This window comes from Delphinus delphis, chromosome 9 (genome assembly GCF_949987515.2).
Source record: "Delphinus delphis chromosome 9, mDelDel1.2, whole genome shotgun sequence".
Taxonomy (NCBI): Eukaryota; Metazoa; Chordata; class Mammalia; order Artiodactyla; family Delphinidae; genus Delphinus; species Delphinus delphis.
The window spans coordinates 7,447,738-7,471,773 of NC_082691.1; the positions used below are offsets into that span (position 1 = coordinate 7,447,738).

The 24,036-nt window shown below is 40.8% G+C and overlaps 1 protein-coding gene across 4 annotated transcripts; it reads left to right on the forward strand.

The window, feature by feature from the left end:
* The first annotated feature begins 485 nt into the window (after positions 1–485).
* Positions 486–23,546, forward strand: VSTM2A (V-set and transmembrane domain containing 2A). Of its 4 annotated transcripts, none has more exons than XM_060020109.1 (5): positions 486–877; positions 2,687–2,853; positions 3,916–3,966; positions 6,741–7,077; positions 22,611–23,546. In XM_060020109.1, exons 1-5 carry the CDS (start codon positions 802–804, stop codon positions 22,685–22,687), a joined length of 708 nt encoding a protein of 235 aa, XP_059876092.1. In that variant the 5' UTR covers positions 486–801; the 3' UTR covers positions 22,688–23,546. The 4 variants fall into 4 exon arrangements, with proteins under 4 accessions (XP_059876092.1, XP_059876091.1, XP_059876095.1 ...); XM_060020108.1 differs by having other exon boundaries at positions 22,733–23,546; XM_060020112.1 differs by having other exon boundaries at positions 23,001–23,546.
* Positions 23,547–24,036: the final 490 nt, after the last annotated feature.

The window sequence follows — 24,036 nt, forward strand, 5'->3', positions numbered from 1 at the left end:
TCTTCCATTCACCAGCGAGAGTGGTACGGTCCCTGCATGAGCTGCTTCTCTTCCACTAGAGGCTGCTCAGCAATAAATTCGTGTGAAATAATAGCCTGCGCTCATTCTAGTTAGCAGTTAATAACTGGTTAACAGACATTTCCCTCCAATGGCTGTTTTCATCGCCCCAGAGCAGTGTCTTTCGCCCCGTCCCATCCCTCCCGTCTTCAGCAAAGCCCCAACCTCCCCCTCCACCGCGGTCCGCCCTTCGAGCCTCCGCCGTGGCGAGAGAGGTTCAGCCGACGAGGAAGAAGCACTTTACGAAGGAACTATGCCGCCGCTCTCCGGAAGGCGAGCATAGACGGAGCCCGGTCCGGCGCGCACGGAGTTAAAGGCGCCGCGGCGCTGAGAGGGGAGCCGGCGCGAGCCCGCGAGGTCCCCGCCCCTCGCCAGTCCCCGCGCCACGCGCCCCACGCCGCGGGCTGACGCCGGACCCGCCGCAGGAAGCGGAAGGCGGGCGGTCGAGTGGCCAGGCACTGCCCCGCGCCGCGATCCGGGTGTGCACGCGCAGCCCGCCGGAGCCCAGCCCGCCGGAGCCCAGCCCGGTGCCCAGCCCGCCACTGCGCCGCCGGCTCCCCGGTCCGCGTCCACAGAGCCATTCCGCGCCGGCAAGCAGCAGGATGTTAGCGGCGCCGCGCCCCGGGCGCTGAGACCGAGCCCGCGAGACAGTGGCATTCCTTTCTTTTAGGGCTTTTTGGCTGTTGGCTACACTGATGTGACGACCCCCACCCCTCATTTTTTTTTTTTTTTTTTTTTGGAACGATGGGGATCTTTCTGGCGTATGTTGGATTTGTTTTCTTTTCCGTTTTATATGTACAGCAAGGGCTTTCTTCTCAAGGTAAGTCTGTGCTCACTGGCAAATATACATTTGCTTGCACTGTGAGTGTGTGTTTGTGTGCCTTCTCTGTGTTCAAAGAATGGCCAGGCAGCTGTGGTGAGGTTCTTAGCAAGTAACAGAGGAATAGTGTTCTGTTTGGCATTTTTCTTTAAAGTTTATTAAATAGTAGCCCTGCTAGATTTGAGAGCAGATCTAGTTGGTGCCCGACAACGAGATGGGTTCCTTGGTGAGCACAAACACAGGGTTATAAGTATGTGTGTGTGTGTGTGTGTCCCTTCTATCTGTGTGCATGCACAGGGTGACCACTCGTGCATACATAATCATCGCAAACAGAGCTGGGGATTGGGGACTCTCCATGGCCAGCTCTCCTCCTCGATGTAGGCAGTATGAGCTTATAGTTTCCTTTTTCTGGGTCCGTGTGACTTCGTTTGCCTGTGTGTTTATCAAAGGACAGACTCCTCTGAGGACCCATAAAAAGGTACAACTTGCATTACAAGCTGCAGCAGCAGCAGTAGCCTGCTAAATCCAGTTGTTAGGACTTCGCAGGCTGCAGTGATCATTTCAGCACCATGAACAGATCACACCTCTGCTGTCAGAGGACTGCATCGCTTCTGCAAACAGAAATGCCACACTCTCCCTTCCAGCTTGAACGGAAGAATCCTTTTCAGATCAGAATGTCCTCTTAACATCTCCCATTTCCTCTAAGTATAAATACAGTTCAATTTCAATAGAGATCATGTTGGGATTTTATAAAAAAAAATTTTGGAAAGGGACACTGATGGTGCCTCGCATTGAAAAGTGGGGGCAAAGTGCATCCACCCTGAATCGGCCCTGCAGCCCCCTCAGCCCTCCTCCCCATGAGTTCTCATTGTAGCTGTGCACTTCCTTCAGCCACAAATCTCTCCAAGACTTTTAGGGAATCATCAGCTCTTTGCAAAATATTTCTTAGACAAGATAAGAACAACCATCCAAAGCATTCCATGTTGGAGAAGTGCCTTTGGGAGAGAGGAAACATATTTTTGTGAGTTTCACCATGACTCCATGAACCTTGCAAACTAGCAGTGTCAAGATTGGTAATGAAAAGGCTGGGAAAAAATGTCTCTAGTGACTTCAGAACAATCTTTAATCTGAACCAAGCCCAGGTGTGTGATTCTTACATCCCACGATGTATGACAGTTTACAATACAGTTGCTTGATGAAGGTTAATTTGGAAAGAAATATCCACAGCTTAGAAAGTGTGCAACTTGTTTCACTGCTGTAGGCTTTGAATCACAATTGCTAATAAGTGTCATGATATATCAGGAATGTATCTTTTGACAGATAATCACGATCCCTTCTCTATTAACATGAAACGTCCAGTTAGTCATAGATTGTTTAGAAACTTGGAGGCAGGAGGCTCTCCTCTTGTATCAGCTTGACAGATTTGTCAAATATACTTAAATATAAATATAAGTAAAATATACTTCACTGAAACCCTCAGTAAGTTTTGGGGAATGCTGCAGTTTGACAAAGGGTATTTGTATCTAACTGTGGGCATCTTGGCTAACAGAGGGGAGTTATTGGCAAGCTTGTTAACCTTTCCATTATCTGGACTTGATCAAAAACAAAATGACTTAGGCACCATACCAAAAGTAAGACAAGAAAGAGGCAAAGGAAAGGGGGTTGGGGAGCCTCTGGGATGTCACAGAGGGCTTTTTGTTGCGGTTTTTATTTATTTATTTTTAAGTCGAAGGAAAATGTAGTGAGCTCTCAAGAGACGCTGTCAAGAGTGGTGTGTATATTCCAAAAGGGTGCGTTTCTGTTTTGCAGCAAAATTTACCGAGTTTCCACGGAACGTGACGGCAACCGAGGGGCAGAATGTGGAGATGTCCTGCGCTTTCCAGAGCGGCTCCTCCTCGGTGTACCTGGAGATCCAGTGGTGGTTCCTGCGGGGGCCGGAGGACCTGGACCCCGGGGCTGAAGTGGCCGGGGCACAGGTAGCGGAGTCCCGTCGCCTTCGCGTCCGTCCCACCCACTGACTTAGACCTCTGAGTGTCCAGTCGGGGTCGGGCCCAAGATGATGCCTGGGCGCCCATGGGGAGCCCCCTGGCTCTCTCGGCAAGGAGGACGCCCAGGGATGCCAGGGAGTGAGCCGCGTGCCCTGGTGACACCACGTTAAAACCAAGGGAAGGCATGTTGTCCAGTCTTTCCCGGTTAAAGATTGGGAATAGCCTCCTCCTTTTCGTACGGGTCATTGTGAGCTGTCCGTGATGGCACTGCCGTGTTGATACGTCTCCGGACACTCAATGTCCCCTTCGGGACGGTGGTGTGAGGACAGGAATTATGTCGATGTTTCCATCACCCCGGCCCTCCACCCCCGTCGGTTTCTCTCACCTCCGCCGTAATCAGAGGGGGGAGGGGGGAGAGAGAGAGAGGAGGGGAAGTGGAGGGGGAGAGAGGGAGGTGGGGGAGATGGAGGACGGGGAGAGAGGGAGGAACGGGTGACAGGGGAGAAGGGGATGGGGACTGACGGAGGGACCCGAGGCGACCCAAGTGGAGAGGGGGCGGGGAGGGGAGGAGAACTGAGCAGGAGCGGAGGGGCGGGGAAACGAGGGTCTGAACTGAGGGGCAGACAGTTCTGCAGAAGAGGCGGCGGCCGTGCGGGGGCGAGAGGAAGCCTGTAGAAGGGACCGCAGGCAGGGGACGCGGGCCGGGGACGACGCAGGGTGCCGTCCCACAGACTGGCGCGCCCCGGGGGCCTGACCCGAACGCAGACCCCACCGAGTTCCCGGGTACCCCTTATTCCCCACCCTCCGGAATCCCAGCCTCCGCGGTCCCCCGCCCCGGAATCCCCACTCTCGGGAGTCCCTAATTCTCCCGCTCCCCGAGCCCCCGCCCCCCAGTCCCCACCCTCCGGAACCCCTAATCCCCGCTCCTGAGTCCCCGAGCCCGGCCCCGGGGCGGCCCAGGGCAGCGCGACCCCGCTAGGTTTGCATGGCCGAGGGCTCAGGTCGGGCCCGGTCTGAGCGTCGGTGTCCACCCCCCCTTCCCCACCGCAGACGGAGCTGCTGCCATACCGGGACCCGGACGGCGACGGGACCAAGATCAGCGTGAGTGTCACCGCGACGGCTGCCCTCGGGCCCGGGGGCACCAGTTTGGGAATTTCAGGTTTTCAAAAGCCTATTAACTTACTGCCCCTGAAACAGGCAACTTGCATGCGCAGGGCGAGAGCCCGCTGTCTGTGTCGTGTCTTACCGCACTGGATACATACACACTGAAGCAGAGTTCATACAATAAAATTATTTATCTTAATGACGTAGATATTTGAACAGTTACTAGGCAATCATTTTGCCACCCAAAGAAGTGTGTGAGACTTTATTCTTGCTCTTATTAACAGTTACATAACTGTTAAAGGGCTGCAATGCTAATAATATCCGTTCAAAATTATACCAGTAATTATTCTTCAATAGCGAGTAAAACACTAACGGTACGAAAATCTTCCCAGGCTGAAAAAAATTAGAGCATCCAACAGAGTGTTGAAGTTGTAATGAAAACAGCTCAACTTCAACGTCATTCATAATGCGTGCAACGTATTTCTAATGCCAATGTTCAAAATCATATAAATGTAAATATAAAACCAAAAGCCAATATAAAAACATTATTGGAGGAGGTTAACCTGTTGATAATACAGAGATGTATTTCTACTCTGCTGGTTATTACTTTTCATACTTGCGAGTGAAATTAGAAAGAAAATCTTTTTTTTACTACACCTCAGATGAAGCCATCTAGAATCATTTTATACTGTACCACTGCTCTGCTTGTTGATAATTAGTAAACAAGTTACCATTACTAGAAATAATATATGTATAAAGAATCTAAAAATCCAATGACCCACATTTTAAAAAGAAATTTATTCTGAGGCTATTATAACTAAAAGTGTAAAAATGTATTATACTAATAAAATCAGATTCTCTAATCTAAATGTATAATCTCAACATGGAAGAAAATATCAAACAAAAATAAGATAGAAACCAGAAACTCCAGTTTCTATTCATAAACTCATGGACTTTTTAGAATCTTTCAATTCAATTATTCTTATATCACAGAAACTCTTGTTTTCTGACAGTGCTAGAAAAGCTTTATTGGTAAGATCCATTATTAATGATGTTTTTTTAAAATATTTCATTTTTCACATACACATACAGTTAGATAGATTGTTTATTTCCTATTCGTCTTTCATCCTTCACCCATACCCCAACCCTCCAAAGACCAGTGGTGAAGCAGCCTCACACATCTTGACCTAGGGAAGCATGCAATCAGATGCACAGCCATGCACACAACTGCTAACTGCTATGGCCAGAGTTCATATAATCTAGTAAACTGGAAAGAGTTCTAGACACAAACTGAGATAGAAAGTGGTGTGTTCCCAGTTTACCCGGTGTGTGACCTTGAACATATGTCCTAAACCAGCAGTTAATTTGAATTCTCAGGAGAGCTTTCACAAAATACTGATATGACCTTTGTCCCCCAGAGATGCACACAGTGTTTCTGCATTAATCCAAATGAGAGCATTTTCTAAACCTCCTCAGATGATTCTAGTGGGCAGTCAGTGTTGAAAATCACTGACCCAAACCCCCTAAGCCTCAGTTTACTATACTGTAAAGTGGGATAATAATAATATAAGCACTCTGACTACCCCAACCTTAATCGGAGACCCAGCTGAAAATATATTTGAAACTATCGATTCCCTTTATTTTTACAGTATTAGTAATATTCATATGTAATTTTTCATACACATAAATGCATACTTATGGTTCAGATGTTGGAAACTATTTGTATATACAACTCTGTATGTAAAAACCAGATGAACACTTCCCAAATTTTCTTAATTACTTATGGCTATTTGAGAGTGTAAGGGCCAGTAGAGAAATAACTTTATGCCTTCCTCGCTTCTTATCTTTTGAGATTATCCAAACCCTTAAATCTTGAATGTCTTATGAAGTCCATCATTCTGTCAATCATGGATTATATATGATGTTTATCAAATCTAGTTCTGATAAAGATGCTTATAGATATATATATCTATTAAATATTATAGAATTTTATATATTATACATAACCTTCTATATAATCTTGCTGTTAATCTGGCCTATAAATTGTTGGTAGAAACGAGAGTCAGTTTCTATTTTGAAAATCAAAGCAGTGTTTAACTGATGGCATCTCAAGTTCCAGTAGCACACAGACCCTATGGTAGCAGGAGGTATGTACTCTGAGCCATAGGATTTCTGGTGACATTAATCTGCTCCCTAAATCATGCCACCCCATGACTATAGGTCAGACTGCACCAACAATTTGAGAAAAAAACATTACTGTCCAAGTCTATTTTGTCAGTCCCTTTAGTAATCATCCCAAAGTGGGGATAAAAGCACATTCTCACTTCAACTCAGTCGTGACCAACAACGTGTCTTTTTGATCTCTCAAGAGCAGTCGTCAGCAGGGAGGAAGTGAGAGAGGCTGTGTAAACTATACACTCAGCCTCATGAGGTCCTGCTTCATTCAGCTGAGCTCACCAGGCAGAGGCCAGTCCCATGATGGGAACATGGCAGGGCTGGTCCCACAGCCTGGGAAATGGGAACCACATGGCTAATGGAATCTGGCCCAGCTGGATTGAACTAATGTCTCCATGATCTTGTGAAGCCAGGTGTTAGTGAAATAGGATAAATAAGGTCTTCCAATTTGACTGCTGAGAAAATAAAAAGCTTTCAGCCTATGGCTGTGAGACCAATGAGACCCTTTAATTTTCCAGCGTTAGCAAGCTCGGGACAAGGTACTGGAACCCAGTCTCTTGATGTAGCACTTTATTTTTTTACTTGCAATTTTTCAGACAGTGAAAGTCCAAGGCAATGACATCTCTCACAAGCTTCAGATTTCCAAAGTGAGGAAAAAGGATGAAGGCTTATATGAATGCAGGGTGACCGACGCCAATTATGGAGAGCTTCAGGAACACAAAGCCCAGGCCTACCTAAAAGTCAACGCCAACAGCCATGCTCGGAGGATGCAGGCCTTCGAGGCCTCGCCCATGTGGCTGCAGGATGTGAAGCCCCGCAAGAACGTCTCGGCGGCCGCTCCCGGCAGCATGCACAGCTCTGCCAACCAGCGAGTGCTCTCCACTTCCAGCCCTCAAGCGGTAGCCAAAATCCCCAAACAAAGTCCACAATCAGGTATGGAAACCCATTTTACCCCTCACAAACCCTCCGCAGGAAGATGGTCAGAGTAGACAGATTTATGTATGACGGTTTTAAAATTGGAGACCTAGTTCACTTGAAATGAGGATGAGCTATGAGAGCCAGGGAGGCTGGCCTTCCCAGAGGATGTGAATTGCCCATTAGTCGCTGGCAGTGCTTCATGTCCAGGGGATCTGAGAGCTGGACTTCTTTTCCTTCTGTGTTTACACATTATAAGCACAATAAATCATGTAATGTTTGGTTGCATTATAAATGCATGTTTATTTTCTCTGCAGATTTATGTATCGATAATAGCCCAAATTAAGAGACTTTCACTTAATCAACATGTAAATGAAAGAGACACACCACATTTTCAGGGACCCGTAGCCTTAAGCAGGACCACTCTCCAAGGGCTTCTGATTTTGAAGGAGAAACTTCAGCTGCCTGTGATGAAAGTGATGATGATAATGGGAGGAAATGAGGGGGGTGGGGCGAAAGGCAGAAAGTGGTGCAGAGATAAGGCAGCTCCTGTCAGTGTGGCTCCGATGCCAATTTAGAAGCTTAGTCAAGCTTAGTCACACGCTTCCTAAGTCAGCTGTGCAAGTGAAAGCCGCTCTGAATAGCATTAATTTATGCGCTCATTCAGCCCGTGGAAACTCATTGAAGTTTTAACCTTGGGGTAGGCAGTACTTAACACCACCCCAGACTGTTCTGTATTTTGATAACACACTTGACGTAATATTATAGGATGAAGGGAGCATAAAATCTATCATTTCTCATTTTTAAGCTTTTCCCTTTATAGTTCATCATTGAAGAATTATTGACACTACTGTTGGTAATAGAAAATTCTGTTGCTACCATTCAAATTCTTTTTAGCCATTACATTTAAAAAATCTCATCATTTTATCAGGGTGATATTTATATATATATAAATATATATTTAAATCTTTATATATTTACATTTATATGGAGAAATATGTATATATATCTTTAAATCCTTATTTGTAAACAACACTTTTAAAATAATGTGTGCCGCTCTAGGTTCCTTCTTAGGCTTCATGTGCTAATGGAGATGATTTGTCCTGAGCTCAACTCAGGGTCTCTGTGAGTTTGTCCTGCCTTTAAATGTAGTTGAGCAGCTATCCCAGCATGCCTTGGTCATGGCAACTTATGTCAGTCTGATGACTAGACAGCTTAGCCTCTCTGAAGCCAAATTTGTGTGACTTTGCCTTATTTTCCTCTTTATCATCTCTTTTATATCCCAAAGTAAAGAAAAAAACCATAGCTAGAATGTGTGTATATATATTCACACACACACATATATATACACACCTATATATATATATATATATATATATATACACACACACACACATAGACACACACACACACACACACACCCCTAATGGTTATAATTTTTGTAGCCATTATTTGGTAAAGATTTTATATCTTTGGAGACATTGCCCTCCTCCCTTTCATACCATCAAAAGAAGAAGCAAGACACTATATGCAAAATTACAGAGTACCCCCAGCCGACAGTTTACAACCTAATTGGTGAGGACTCCAAATCATGGAATTGAAATTATTAGCCTACATAGACTATTCCAAGCCAGAAATCATAAATCCATTCTGTGGAATTAAACAGATTACCTATCCCAAGTGAAGGATTCTAAGCATAGAATGAAATGTTCTATTTCTAAACTCTTTACGTTTTGGATTGAATAACATACTCTAAGAAGATCCATTTTACTTTAGTCTCTTTCTTAGTATTGTGATTGGTGCTAAGTGGTAAACTCTACACATCTTCTAACAATTTTCAAATAAAAATCACTGCTCATTTTCCACCCCATTACCAGCCTCACTCATTGCTTGTCCTAGAGGAAGAGTGAAAGGAGACAGGGGATGCTGACTCATGGAAGCCCGTATCCATTCAAAGTAATTTCCACTAAAAATTATCTGCTCTAGCAAAGATTAATCGGAAATACATCAACGTTTTTCATTTCTATATTTTCCTACCAGTGAATACTGGAAAATATTTTAGGTACATTTAACATTTTCTAACTTCTAGTGCAGAAGCTCGGGTGGCTCAGCCACACCCATTTTATTCATGTGTAAGTTTCTGTGCTTGCACAATTATTGCATAAAATACCATATTGGGGATGGATATTTATGTAATATTATATTTCCTGTAACACCCACGTCCTGATTTATAATTTCACTTTATAATTCTTCAGGTTATATTCAAATAAAGCTGATTTCAATACCCACGCTTCATTTATTCACTCATTTATTCACTCTCCATCCTTTCAAGAGCTTATATGCCAGGCACAATGACACAGAAATGGAAGACATACTTCCATTCTTCAAAGGGTTTATTTTTTTTAATATTTTCATTTGTGAGAAACAAAGTATTTGTAAATTCCATTAACCATGCATCTTTCTTTTCTTATTCTGTTAAAGGCAAGACATGATGAAGACACAAAAATTAAAATCTTGCCTTTACAGGCTAAAAGCTATACTAGCCTTTTGTTATTCTCACTTCATACAGGGAGGCATGCGTCATCTGTGGTATATATGACACTGTAATACAACCCGTTACCAAAGGCTGGTCTGTCAGCCTTTTAGTTTCACCATAGTTTTTGACTTAGTTGACTGAACTATTTAGATTGAATACTCAACTCTTAATTCATACTTTTTTCTGTCAGAGAAGTTCTGTGTCTCTCTGAAGGAAAAGTATTAGCTGAAAATAACGCTGTATACACATATATAATGTTCAAATTGTTATAGAATTACCTAGTTTTCCTAAAGCAGAAATTTACATGAAAAAAAGATGGAAAACTAATCTATTACCATCTACATATCACAAGATAAAGAAAAGGTTTAACTATCGTTCAATATAGCTACTTTTCCCAGATATTTTTCCAAAAGCTAGTGAGCATGTGACTATCCCATTGGGCTGTATCTTTATGATATCTCTCTTTAAGTTCTTTTAATTCTACCTCCAGTTGATAATCCACAATTAGAACCAAAACGATGAAGAAAAACGATAAAGCAAATAGGTAGAGCTTGGCTTTTGCCATCCCTTAGTTGTTTCTTTTCTCCAGCTTTGTCTGTACCCATAACTGACATTGAAGAGTATCCTGTAGGTGCTCTGAGGGTAACAGTTCCTGATTCTAGCATGAAGTGGTTTAGTTCCACCTGCACGGAGAACAGATCCCCAAATACCTCAAGAAACTACACCGTTCTCTACGTGTTTCTTCTTGTCTCATGGAGAACATCTACTCCTTACAGAAGCCAAACATCCCCTCCATTCACCACCACCCCACTTCCCTCCCTTTGTTCCCCCCATCTACGTTCCCTTCTGTGGGTCCTCTCCCCCAACCCTGGCCAACAGGCCAACAAAACTGTGACTACAGCCCAGCCCCGCCCCCCGAAGGTCACAGCTCCGCCCTCCCTCCGCACCCCTGGACCTCCCGTCTCCCCTTCCCGTGTCCCGAGTCCTGGCGGGCAGGGGGGAAGCTCTCCCGTCGCTGGTCTCCTAAACTCCCCTCTGGCCCCTGCTTGTTGGCTGTTAGTGTTCCCCTCTCTTTGTGGGCTTCTCCTCCTAAATTCCTCTCTTATGTGTAGTTCTTTTCCCGTTCTCAACGCCCTGATCTCATCCGTTTCTGTGGTTTCGACCGCTAATGTTTCCTTAGAAAACTTAGCAGTTGATATTCCGATTCTGATTTCCCTCTGGAGAGCCGGACGAGAGCACCCCGCTGTCCCCGTCATGCTCCCCATGTCTGTCCCACGAGCACCGTGCAGAGCAGAGCCCCTGCATGTTGTTGACACCAGCCGTTGACGTGTGGTGCCTCTTGTCCTCCGCACCCCCCCCCCAGGCTGGGCTGGCCTGTGACCACTGTGACAGTGAGATGGGAAGGAGTAATGCCACCCCAACCAATTCCAGACGTACCCTGCAAGGGGACAGCCAGCCTCTGCTGTGGCCGCTTAAAGCCAGCCACCGAGTAGGAAGTGCAGCTGCCTTGAGACACGTTGCTGACTGAAGCCAGCCTTTGACTTCAGCCCCAGCTGACTGCCCCCCCAGACTCCTGAGAGAGAATAATAAATTGTTGATTTAAGGCACTAGGTTTTAGGGTGGCTTGTTTCACGGCAATATTCAGGTCAGTCCCCTAAACTCAAATATTCAAAATCAAATTTATCATCTTAGCTGTCAAAAAAGAAATGTTCTTCCTCCTATTGCCTTAGAATTGCCTGTTTCCTCATTCAGGTCCCCACAGCAGTTTGTTTACACTTACTCTGAAGCCCTCTGCTGTGTCTTATATTATAGTAATTTTTCCCTGGGGTTTTTCTCCTTTTTATGCTGGAAGTCCCACTTTCTGGGAGGCCTGACCCTCAGGCAAAACAGGGTAGGTGATCACCCTAAAGATAGCTTCTTGGCTACAAAGATCACCACTTCCTTTTGCATTCCTCTAAGTGCCTAGAACACGTGGTGCTCATGTGTGGCAAGAAAAGGAAAAGAGAGAGAGGGCCAGTATGTCTCTGCTTTTATCTTCTTTCTCTTATAATTATATTTGCATAAATAGATAATATTGCCACTATTGCAAAAACGATCAAGACTCCTAAACAGTGTTTCTCAAAGTGCAGATGTCCTGTGCCAGACTTACCAGAGAGCTTGTTAAAAATTCGTATCCCAGGACAAATTTCTGAGTCTAGAAGCAGAAATATGCATTTTTATGTGCAGTAAATTATGAGAATCATTATCTCTAAAGAGTTCTTATGGGTGAGAGAAAATTTCTTTTTATTATTTACTATGAGATGTGTGTGCATGTGTGTGATGCTACAAAGTACACTTTTAGAAACTGGTCTTTTGCTATTATTTTTTCCAGTAATGTGATGGACTTTTGTGAAACTTTTCTTTACTCCTGTGATCAACAGCTGGCACTCATAAGAAAACTGGCCATGGTTAAGGTGTAGTTATGTTTCCACGTGTAGTCGCTCAGCAGGAATACTGATTCTCTGAACTCAGAAATATGATGATTGTGTTTTCAACATGATGTGAACCTGAGCATTCAGAGGCAGCTGCTGCTACAGCTGCTGAAGCCAAGGGCTCCGGAAGCTCCTCTGTGGCTGACAAACATGGCAGCTTTCCAAAAGTGGCCGAAGTTAGCAAGAAAGGTCTTACAACAGATTTCAGAGCTACTGAGGGGAGGGAGATAAGGGGCTGAGTGTCATGCAGGAAATTATGTTCCTGATTTAAAATATGAGGAAATGGTGCACGGCATCCAGGTGCACGGCATCCAGGTAGAGAGAAGTGTCCGCTTGTATAATCCAGACCTCAATGTTGATTTTGGTTTAAATAATCCAACTTGGCTGTTTAAACAGGCTAAATTAATTTGATCATTGTAATTCTATCAGTTAAATGGCTGCTATGTAAATCAAGCATCTATGAATAAGGTGAAAAATAGATTTGAGGCAATGCTTTGGATAATACAGGCTAAGGAATCTGCTAGAGCTATGTTTGAACCGGAATTACGCAGATTAGGAGTCTATACTTGCTAAATTCTCCTGGAAGCTGTATTTAACTTAACTCATTGAAATTCAGTAACTGGCTGGGTCTGTAAAAGTAAGGCTCCGCTGTGTGCCGGAGGGGTTTTTCAGTGCGTGGCCACCTTAGGGTTCCTTCAGGGTCATTTGTGATTACTAGGAGCTCTGTGATCGAGGAGCCATGAAGCAGAATTTGCCAATGTTTTAAGGTCTTGTCTTGAATGATTTCATGATCCTTGAGATTTCAGGAAGCTTCCAGAGGAGCAGTTTTCTGGGTAGATGACCAGCGGGTTGAGAAGTTGCTGGAAAGACCTCACTCTGTTGGTTAAAATAACAAGAGCCCTCCAAGAGAAAAGAAAGGCAAAGTCTCCTTCTCCCAGGGAACACTGCTGCCACCTATAGCCTGACACAGGTGCATTCATTTCAGCTGCAAAGGAGCAGAAATCCACTGGAAGATGCTCCTTAGACCTGCAGGGGCATCTCACCAGTAGAGGGGGTGGGCACAATTGTTAAGGAGAGAGACTGTTCACACCTCATGGCCATCACACAGAGCTGCGTGTACTTCCAAGTCCTTGTTTATTAAATGGAAACTGTAGTATGATTCTCACAGAGTTTTGAGGATTAAATGAAATTACATACATAGAGAGCATGACACCGATCAACTCCCAATAAGTGACAACTAGCTGCTCTATTAACAACTATTATTGCATGTGCTTACATACTATTATTATTAGCAGCAGCAATGAAATGATGAGAGTAAATGGTCTCCACCACCTGGCTCTACTGTGGCGAATATTTTCCTGGTTGGCTGTGTGTAGGTGACCGAGTTAAAGAAAGGAGACTGGGTCTTCATTCCTGACTTATGTTTTATTGTTCATAATTTCAGAGCTTCCTCTTTTCCTTCTATCACAATGATGTTAATTGATGATAAATTGTCCCCTACATAACATAACTACATATCATACTAGCCACCAGCTGTATTGCCTAAGGCTGTAACTAGATGGTTAACTTTATTGGTAAAAAATAATAAAATTCCAAAGGATTTTTAGGACTTTGAACTGTGTGACCTGAATAAAGAATGTGTCTTAGGAAGCTGAAGTTATACACACTGGCTGCCACCATAATTGAATGCAAGCTTTCCAAAAAGACCCTTGGAATTTCTTAAATCACAAAATAGTTATAGATAATGTAACTGAAAATATAAACATGTGAGAATATTATTAAAAGCTTTAAAAAGAGAGAAAAACAAAATGGATTTAGAACCTTATACTAAGAATGGCATAGTTTGTGGTGGTAGATAGATACAGATTTGACTCCTAGATTCACTCTCTACCAGCTCATTTGTTCAGTGAGCTGCACACAGAATCTCAGACTCTTTCTATGTAAAACTGAGGCAGTAATACATGTGCCCCAAGGGTCGTGTTAGCATTAAGTGACATGATGTATTTTAAATGTCTAGCAGAGTAAACCTGGCACGTGAGTGAGCTTGGCTCTTATTAGTTCTCTTCCCCTTTACCTACCAGATATTAACGTATATTAGCAAATAACCATGAGTTAAGAGGGCCATAAAGGAACAGAAATATGAATAGAGATGAAAGAAAATAAGAAGTGTGGAAGCTCTAAAATTGGTAAGATAAAATAATATCTGATGAATTAAAAATGTAATACCTAAGGGAGGATTTATTCAATTAATAAATAGAAACATATTATTACAATTTATGATACATATCCAAATGAACGTCAATTAATTAAAGAGCTAAGCAGAAAAGAAATATTCGACATAGGAAGATCAGCATGAAATTAGAGGTCTGAGACTTTGAAGATTTAAAGTTACAAAATATACAAGTGAAAATAATATTTTACTATAAATAATTTAAAACATTTGTTTGATTAAATCAAGTGTAACTAATAAGTGATATAACAGACAAGGAAATATTTGTGTCTAATATTCAGGAAAAGAAGGGAAAATGTCCATTTTACAGATGCAGTGGTTATATGATCCACTCCAAATGACTTAGAGATATCAGATGTGATCAAATAATATTGATAAAATCAAGGTAAAGATAAAATTAAATTAATTCTCCATATGACAGCAATAACCGAACAGAAAATATTTGTGGCATAATATATAATCCTCAACAGTAGCAACAAGAAAAAGGTATGAAATATCTTATTTTTTAAGGCAGTAGCAAATAAGTAGTATAAAGATGAAAATCATTAGAACACTTTGTTAAGAGTTTAGGTTTGAATAAATGAGTAAATATGGTGTTTTTGGATGAACAAGCTCACCATTATAAATATGTCAGGTTTTTCAAAAGTATTTGTAGACTTACTGCAGTCCCAGTCAAATCCCTAGTCATTTAAAAAAAACTGACACGTATAATCTTGGCAAAGGTTTTAAAAATCAACATGTGTCAAGCTTACAGTGACTCAGGCATTCTGCTGTATCATTACTTGCAAGGTGAATGGTACTTCCCTTCTGGAGGAAAATTGGCAGGAAAGATAAGTCACAGGGCTTGAGATTGTCCCTGAGATGATGCTCCCAGGAGGAAATTCCAAGGAGCTCAGGAGAGAGGCAGACCCAGACCCAAGAACAGGGATGCGTATCACAGAGGTCTGCCCACAGCCGGAAGTACTCAAAGGGCCAAGAGTAGTAGAGAAGTGTCGCAGTGAATGTGACGAAATCATACAATGAGTATTAAGCACCTTCTAGAATCATGTTTTCAAAAATGTTTAATGAAATTAGAAAACAACCAATATATAATGTGAAAAAATATAGGACACAAAAAATATAGGATACAAAACTTTAAAGTGAAAAAATAAGACTATATAATATAATGTGAAAAAATATAGGATACAAAACTTTAAAGTGAAAAAATAAAGAATACTAAATTTTAAATCAATCTCAGATATGTGTGTATAAAAATGACAAGAAATATATGAAAATGTCCATCAAAAGTCAAGATATCTTACAATTTTTAATTATTTGATTATTTTGTTTGTATTGATAACATCTGTACATTGATAATTCATTACTTTTGTTATAAGAAAAAAATAATATTATTTTAAATTTCCCAAATTTAAAAAGAGGCCAATGACAGACAGCTCCTGAGAAAACAAACTAACAAACAAAATATATTCAACAAATAACCAAAGAAAGGCAAAGTAAAATAAAGGTGTTGTGTGATTGTGAAGCTCATGACAAAAATATACATACATGCAGGTACACATGTGCATATGAAAATTGAAAGCACTACTGTGAAAGTGATGTCCTCAGAAATTGCTAGTAGCATTGAAATTAAGAACGTTATATCTTATTTCCTGGGAGCTGGGTGGAGAATCTGACCATCAAATTATTCTTTTTGTTTTTCTAAACTTAATGGGTGTGATCTTGATAAATATATTGATAAAATAAAGCAAGCACGTATAACTTTCATAAATAAAATGTCATGCAATCATTTTCCTCTCCATTGTGTGACTCACTGAGCCCCCAGTTTGGAGGGAGATCAAAGTGGTGAGCAGTGGTGCGGTCATTGGGAGATGATGACTGCACCATCATTTATAAATCAATACACTGGGAGATTTATAAATGATTATTATGTTTTATTTCATATGACTGCTTTGAAAAAGTCTGAGAGAGCATTTCTTCATGAATTCAGAATCCTATCTGCATAGAAATATAGGTTACACTCTCAAGGCTTGAATTAAAGCAAATTGTAAAAGCTAAGAGCACCTCTTATCGGCTTCCTTAGGACAGTGTCCTCGCCTGTGATGGGATAAGTGCTCTGGATCACAGCCCCTCAGCAAAGCCATCTCACATTGGCACCACTTATCCTCATAGGTATTCTTGAGTTGAATGTGCTTCTTTAAGCCCTCAGACAAACTCGATACTTCAACAACAGTGTCAGCGCAACAAGGCTACACACGTGTGCAATCCCTAATGTGGATTTGTGATCATTCCAACAAGGTGTGGACGAATATCTACCTTCTCATTATGAATAAAGAGATTGATCATTAATAATGAAAACATACCCACAGAAGGCATATTTAAACTGTGAGTAAATAGTTTCAAGCACTTTAGCAGCATTTATTTATACACCAGTAAAATGGAGTGCCCTCAACGAATCATTCTTATTTATGCGTTAAAGCAGTGATTAAATATATGTAGCATTAAACTTAATTCTTGGAAAACAATTTATTTGTTTTTCCATGAATTTATATTGTTCTCCCATTTTGTCAAAACCACTCATATTTCCATATATTTCTAATAGGCAGAATTGAGAAAATTTAGAGTTTTCTGGAATGAAGACTCTCCAGCTGAGATTATGAAGCAAATCAGTTTATAGTGTCAGACAGAACTGGTTCTGAGTCTCAGCGGCCGCCATGTACTCACCGAGCAAACTTAGTGTGTTATATAGTCCTTCTCAGTTTCACTTCCTTAATCAGCAAAACGATCATATAGCAGCCTGCCGGGACCATGGTCAGAGGTAAATATTAGCTGCTGCTGTCCTAATCATCACCCTGTCTGCACCAAGATCAGTTCCTACTTGAATAAGTCAAATTACAATGAAAATGTGCTGTTTTGACAGATGCACTGTGGCCTTAGCAGGCAGGAGGCAGCATCATTTTTTTGCCCATTCTTGAGTCGCTGTAGAAGGTAGGAGCCCTGAAAGCCTGCAGGGATTAGCTGTAAGCAAGAAAGTCTAGGACATTCTGTGGTGAATGGGGTATCACCCATGCACCTTGTCACCTAGACCCTGTGTATGTGGACAGCTGCACTTGGCTCCCTCAGCTACAGTAAGAGACCTCAGAACTGAATAGATGTGTAAATTTGCTGACTAAAGGAAAGCAGGAAAGGAAATGTAAACAGCTGCTGCCGACATGCCTGGGCAAAGTAAAACAGGCGATTTATGTATCAGGTCAAAATGAAGCCTGTTTCTTCTAAAAAAAATGGGTTCTGGAAGAAATCGGCCTTGGACCCGTAAGAATCTAATAAAAAGATATTCTTTTCAAAAAATTATAGAATAAAATCATCCTATTATTTGACCTTTCCCCTTAAGTCATGATTTAGTGTGTGCAAACCTGAATAAAAATTGCATTAAAAGCTAGCTCAAATTTTCTCACACAGCTCTTTTCATATCTTAAAGCTGGCATGTGTAATGAAAGAGAGGTAAGTCAAAGGCCTGTCCATCCCTAGAGCTGTAGCGGACACTCCATTCTTTATAAGCTTAGCCTCTTCACAGGCAAAACAATTATTTGAGTGTTGCTTCTTTTATTATTGGAAAATTTCCATTCTTAGGTTTGTTCATATGATAAGCATCACGAATATTCACTTCTACAAACTAAAGATGCTGGAGTCAGACCAGGGAGCCACAGCAGGAGAGAAATTGTGTTCTTTTTCTTTTCTTGCTCCTTTTGACCCTGCCTGATACTCAAACAAGAAAAGAGAAAAACCTATGAGAATTGTACTTAAATCTGTAGACAGGTGCCCTGAATTACGACTCTTCCGTATATCGAAACCAAAAGTTGTGCTCAGGGAGGAAATTAACCCATCACAAAATAATCCCAGCCAAGAGAAAGAGGATATTTGAAGAGCTGGCAAGATATAGATGGGATAAATTGTCTAGTTAGTTGTCTTAACGTTCTACTTACTTCTTTGAATTAAATACCCATATCCCGTATCTTTTCTGGTGGCCAAGAGCTCTGGTTGTCTTTCTCTCCTGTCGCTAATGGTTGCACTTTGAACATCAACTTAACCTTTCCTGGTCCCAGACTATAAAATCTGCATTAAAAGTTTAGAAAAGAGAAGTTCATAGAAAGAAGAGGGCATGCAAGAACAGTGGTGGAACCACCTCTCATTCAAATATTTAAATGAATTTGGAGGAACCTTCAAGATTTAAAAGACTACAATATGAAAAGTTCAAAATATTATATCATCAGACATTTGGCACACTATATGGAGGAAAACAAACTTTACTTATTAATGTTTAGGAAAACAGAAGCTGATAGTGTTTTCATATTCAATATTTATCAGTTCAGACTTGGGGAAAAGAAGTTTTCTAATTTTTCTTTTAAGTGTGTTATAGCCAGTGCATTTTCGCTGAAAAGATAAATGTACACTTAAATAATAGCTTCACATCTTGATCTAACAGGTGTGGAGACAGTGAAGCAAGGTTGCTTACCTCAGGGAGTTTCAGAAAGAAGCACATCCAGACTCTGAGTCGATCTGACTGCATTGCTCTTTCTTCATTTCTGTACCTTTGCTTTACTACCTATTAACCGTGTAACCTAGGGTGAGTTATTCCATGCTACTGAGTTACATTTTCCCAACATGTATGTTTACTATACTGGGCTGATGAGAGGATGAACTAAGACAGTGTATGCATGTAACATGTGTGCATATTCCCTGACATAGCAGGTACCCAGTCCACTGTAGCCATTTTGCAGATTGATGTGAAGGAGAAGAGGGTGCAGCTTTGTTCAGTATGCCCAGTGTCTTCCAGCCTCATGGCTGTAGATGCAGGAAAGACATAGCAATGTATATAGAAGGTGCAAAAAGGAGCCAAGTTCTTCCATCAGGCATGACAGATGAGGGCCAGGCAGGCTTTCCTGGCTGGAAGGCTGTGCTGAGTTAAACAAGGCAGGCGGATGCAGTGACTCTGAGCAAATAGTGATAAACTTCTCCTCCTCTACCTGATCTCTGAGGATGCCAAGATCTCAACTCTGTGTGGTTGTGATTCGTTATTTTGTTTTGTTTTGTTTTTCTTTTAATAAATAGATGGAATTTTCTGTTATTCTCTGAAATAATAATTATACATACTGAAGATAAAATATTTGAGGCTTTTTTTTTCCTATTTCTCCTTGGCCAAACTCATTTGTCACAGACACTGTCTTGGGCCATGCCTGATGTCCACATCCCAGTGAGGGCGATGTGATGCACTATCGCATAAAGTATAAAAAGGGCTGAAAAATGGAAGCTAAGTGTCTATATTCATTAAACTTCTAAGAAGACTTCTTAGACTTTTCCATTTGCAAAATGGAGCAAATCCTCCCTCCCCATACCTTACAAAGGCATGAGAAATTACACCTGAGAGAGCACCGAGGAAACCTTTAAGCATAAAAACAAATGAAAGGCATCATTATTAAGTTGACGTCAAAGGACATCGTGAAATCACACTCTGAGTCAGAGAGAAATCTCTAGGTTGTATTAGGCTACTCTTCATCGAGGCATGTTATCTACACATTTTCTTCCCATAATTTAGATAATAGCATTTCCCTTTCTTCTTCACAGGGTATTTTGTGTTGGGGACAAAAGTTTAAAAACTCAAGGCATTGTTTTAAACTTTGAGAATAATAAAAAATTGCTAAAATCGCATCCTTGCCTTTGATGAGCTTATAGTGTAATCAGTGAGGTAAGATACGAATATAATGAATTACAAGTCAGTGTGAGCCATGTTAAGGCCACAAGAGAGGGAAAACCAGAATACAGAGGAAGTTCAGAGGAGAGAGAGCTTACAGCTAGTTGGTGGGAACAGACACAACGGAACGCAGCTATCTGAGGGCAAGAGTTGCTTAAATGCATGATCATCTTAGGGGATAACAGGTTATCCTGCTTGGCTTGGGCATAGAGCAAAAGGAAACCAAATAAGGCAAAACAGATAACCAAACACAGTGTCTGGCATACTCATGAAAACATATATATAAAACAATAATATGCAAACAATTATTATGCTCATTTTAGAAAACATCAAAGAAATAAATATCTTATTTGGGATTTCAGAAGTGAGTGGCTACAGAGGAAACTGGAACTCAGGGCTTCTGATTGCAATCCTGAATCTCTTTGTTTCAAAACAGTAAAATGTTTCTATTTGTAAAAATGAGACTAGAGTATGACGCATGGCCAAAGTTTGCATTTTACAAAAAACATTTGCTTAATTTTCTCTAGAACAGACCATAACATGTTTGACAAATAGTAATATTATATTCAGAATGGTGTACATCTGAATGAAATTGACTATGATGATTATTTGTTAAAATTACACAGGATAAATTATAGCATTTTAGATTCTCAGATTTCACTGTCAAAGTCTTTGGGATTACAAAGATAAAGGAGCACATACCCCTTCATTCCAGACATAAATAAAACCTAGAAAGAAGAGCAAAACAGTGATTTGATGACAAAACAGATTTGCTTTAGAATTTACTGTGCAGGAAAAATATATATATTTGGCTTGACAGAAATAAATTTCATTTAATGAAAAATATGCTAGGAAATGCAGGTGCCTAGAGTGGGTGAATGATTACAATCTGGAAAAAAAAGTGGTGTGTTGCAATGGTTTATTGCCTATCTGATGGCTATTCAAATTTTTAACTTTACTCTTCACAGTATATCATTCGGTTTGTTTCCAATTATGCTGCTCATGTAACTTTTGTTTTAACTTGCACATACTGGACACAGTGTGATAGGAAATGTTGGGTTAGAATGACATAGCTGTTCCCTTCGAATCTCACGGGAATGATGGGCATCTCCTGTGAAGGGTTGATTAGTCAAGAAATGAGCTGCATAATTCACAGTTTCAGCAAGTTTGAGCCCATCTGCAATGTTCATGCTGAAAAGGAAACCATTATTTCACAAAATATTGTTTTTGAAGAGCAAATCATTTTCCTTGGTTTTATTGTTTTTAGCATTCTTAAAACCTTTATTCAACACCAGACATACTTTGTGTCAAGTGCGGTTAGCAATTTAAGGAGCCATGTAATCATTTTCTTTCTTTTTTTTTTTAATTGACTGAATCCCTGTCAAAGAGTCTCTCTTCAAAAGATAACAAGGGCATATATTTAATTTTGGAAAGCTCTGATGCTAGTGGTTCTACATAGATTTTATATGTTTTCCTTGCATGATCTTTGTACTTAGAGCTGCATGTGGACTGTACTGTACTTTTGCAGTTTGAACCTTGTCACCCAGCTTGAGTGAAGCAACCCTCTCCAGAGACCCACCACTAACCTCTGGGTCCTCAGTCATTACGTTTCTGTGTTAAATACATGACTCACCTCCTGAACGAAGGCAAATCGATGATGACACTAAAGTAACCTAACTGAAAACAGGAATATGAGTCTGCTAAACAGCCCCTTTAGAAGCCCAAATATTTACTTTGCAGAGATTTTTTGAGAGCGTGTGTTTTCACCACAATTTCTATCATTGCCAATGTGGACCTGAACATGATGAAATATTCAAAAGATTGAATTTTCCTACCCTCACCCCTTCAAACATTTTTAACCTCTCTTAAATTAAAAAAAAAAAAAGAAAGAAAAGAAATGCTTTGAGGTCCATCACATTTTTGTTTTCTTACTAATAAAGGTATTAAATACCTCATTTGTAGCTTACTGGATAAAATATGTGAAGAAAAATGCAAAAAGACTATTTCATTCTCTCCCTTATGTAGTCTCAGAGCGCTTTCAAAAATTTCCAATTCTTGATAGCACTAACTTTTCTTCAGATTTTAAGGATAAAAAGTTGAGAAAGATCTTCCTCTAAAAGCAGATACCCCAACACACCCACTCCAGAACCCGTTCTGCAGGCCCTTGAGAAGGCTGCTGCTCTCGGTTTGGGTTTTATCTCCTGTGGTTTTACGCTTGCAGTAGTAAAACAGGGGATTTGTTTTAGACACCCATATAGGAACAACCAAGTGACTCTAGGGAATCATCCTCAAAGCATTACTTGAGGGAAAAGTATCTGCATTTGTTCCTCTAAGTGTTCCCAACTGTGGGATGGCATGGCTTGAAAACAGACAAAGCAAACAAGACCACTTCCTGGGACTGAAATACTTTGTATGTGTTGTTATTTGCAGTGCATGCCAAGACATTCATGGGCACCAGAGCCAAGCTGGCGAGCTAATTAAATATATATATGTATGTGTTTAAAACAGCCTAATAAGGAGCATTGGAAATCTTCGAGATGAGCGAATATCTTATAACTTCTTCCGCAGGTGCGAGGATAGCTACAAGCCATGGACTTTCTGTCCTGCTTCTTGTCTGTGGCTTTGTGAAGGGTGCTTTGCTTTAGTCTAAAGTGCTGACTTTTTTCCAATATCACTTTCTCTTCTTAAAGCAAAGAGCAAATCGCCTGTAAAATCTACGGAGCGGACAGCAAAGTTGACCCTAAACTCCAAGCACCACTCTGCACCCACTGTACTCTAATTACCTACACAAGGAGCACCTGCTTTCGGAAACAAACGAAGAGGCTATCTCACTTTGTTCATCACATTTTCTTGGGCAAATCACTGATCTTTTATTTCAAGAGAATTAGTGTGAAGTGATAGAACATTTTCTAATAGCAAGATCTATTTTTTTTTTCCTTTTCTTTCGGCTACTCAAAGCATCATCTCACTGACTGCTCAGGGGTTGGCCTGACCGTCATCGGTATAGTGAATATTTACTACAGATACCACTGATTTCCTACTAAAAGACCCATTATCTGCAGGAAGTAAGCAGAGATCAAAAGGCTACAGAACATAAACTATCATCAAAGAAAACTCCTGTCTGGGGGCAAGAACAAAATTTTCAACACTGCGAGTCAACAATGAAAACGTTGTTTTAAATAAGAAATAATAAAAGATAATTTCTTTTTGAATTTTTCCCCTTTTCTTGGGTTTTTCTCCTTTTTCTTGATTGTAGTTCTTGTTCAATATGGCAAGTGCTGATTGTGGCCAATCCCTGTCAATCCTGGGAGGTTTATATAAAAACATTTTGAGTGTTCTATATTTCAGTGCATTTTAATTCATTTTGCAATTCTTGTATACGCAAATGATAAATTCTGTAAATTGCTTATAGTATGTGCGATATAACTTCAAAGTAGATAGACTATGAGCCTCATGCAAGCTGATTTTTACCATTCTCTGTATAAATATATACAAATAAGTATCTATATGTTGGGTCATCAACCAATTTTTTTTTGGATAAAACATATGTTTTTCACTTATTCCTACATTGTGGGCATTTTGTAATGCATTGTTTCACTTCAACAGGTTTGACAGTTGCAGATGGTTTCTGTTGCCCTCTGCTTCCTTCTGGAAAATGCATATTCAAAATCGTATCGGTCTCTGATAAATGAATTAATTTTGCTGTGTGTATGCTGTGTTGAAATTTGCTATGTTCCTTTATATGTGGTGTTTATTGAGGTTTGAGGATCTTTTGACTCTGAAGAATGTAAGCTCTCTGGTTTTGACAGCCATTCCTGTATTATCATCATCATTATTGTCAAAAAGCAATGTCGCATCTAGAAAATTTGCCTTGGAAGTGAATATGGGGTAGGTGAAGTGGTCATCGTGAATCCCTAAATTCATAGAAGAACACTTCTTCCTGTGGCTAAAAAAAATGCTGCTTCCTTTGACCTTTATGAATTTTTGTAGCTTT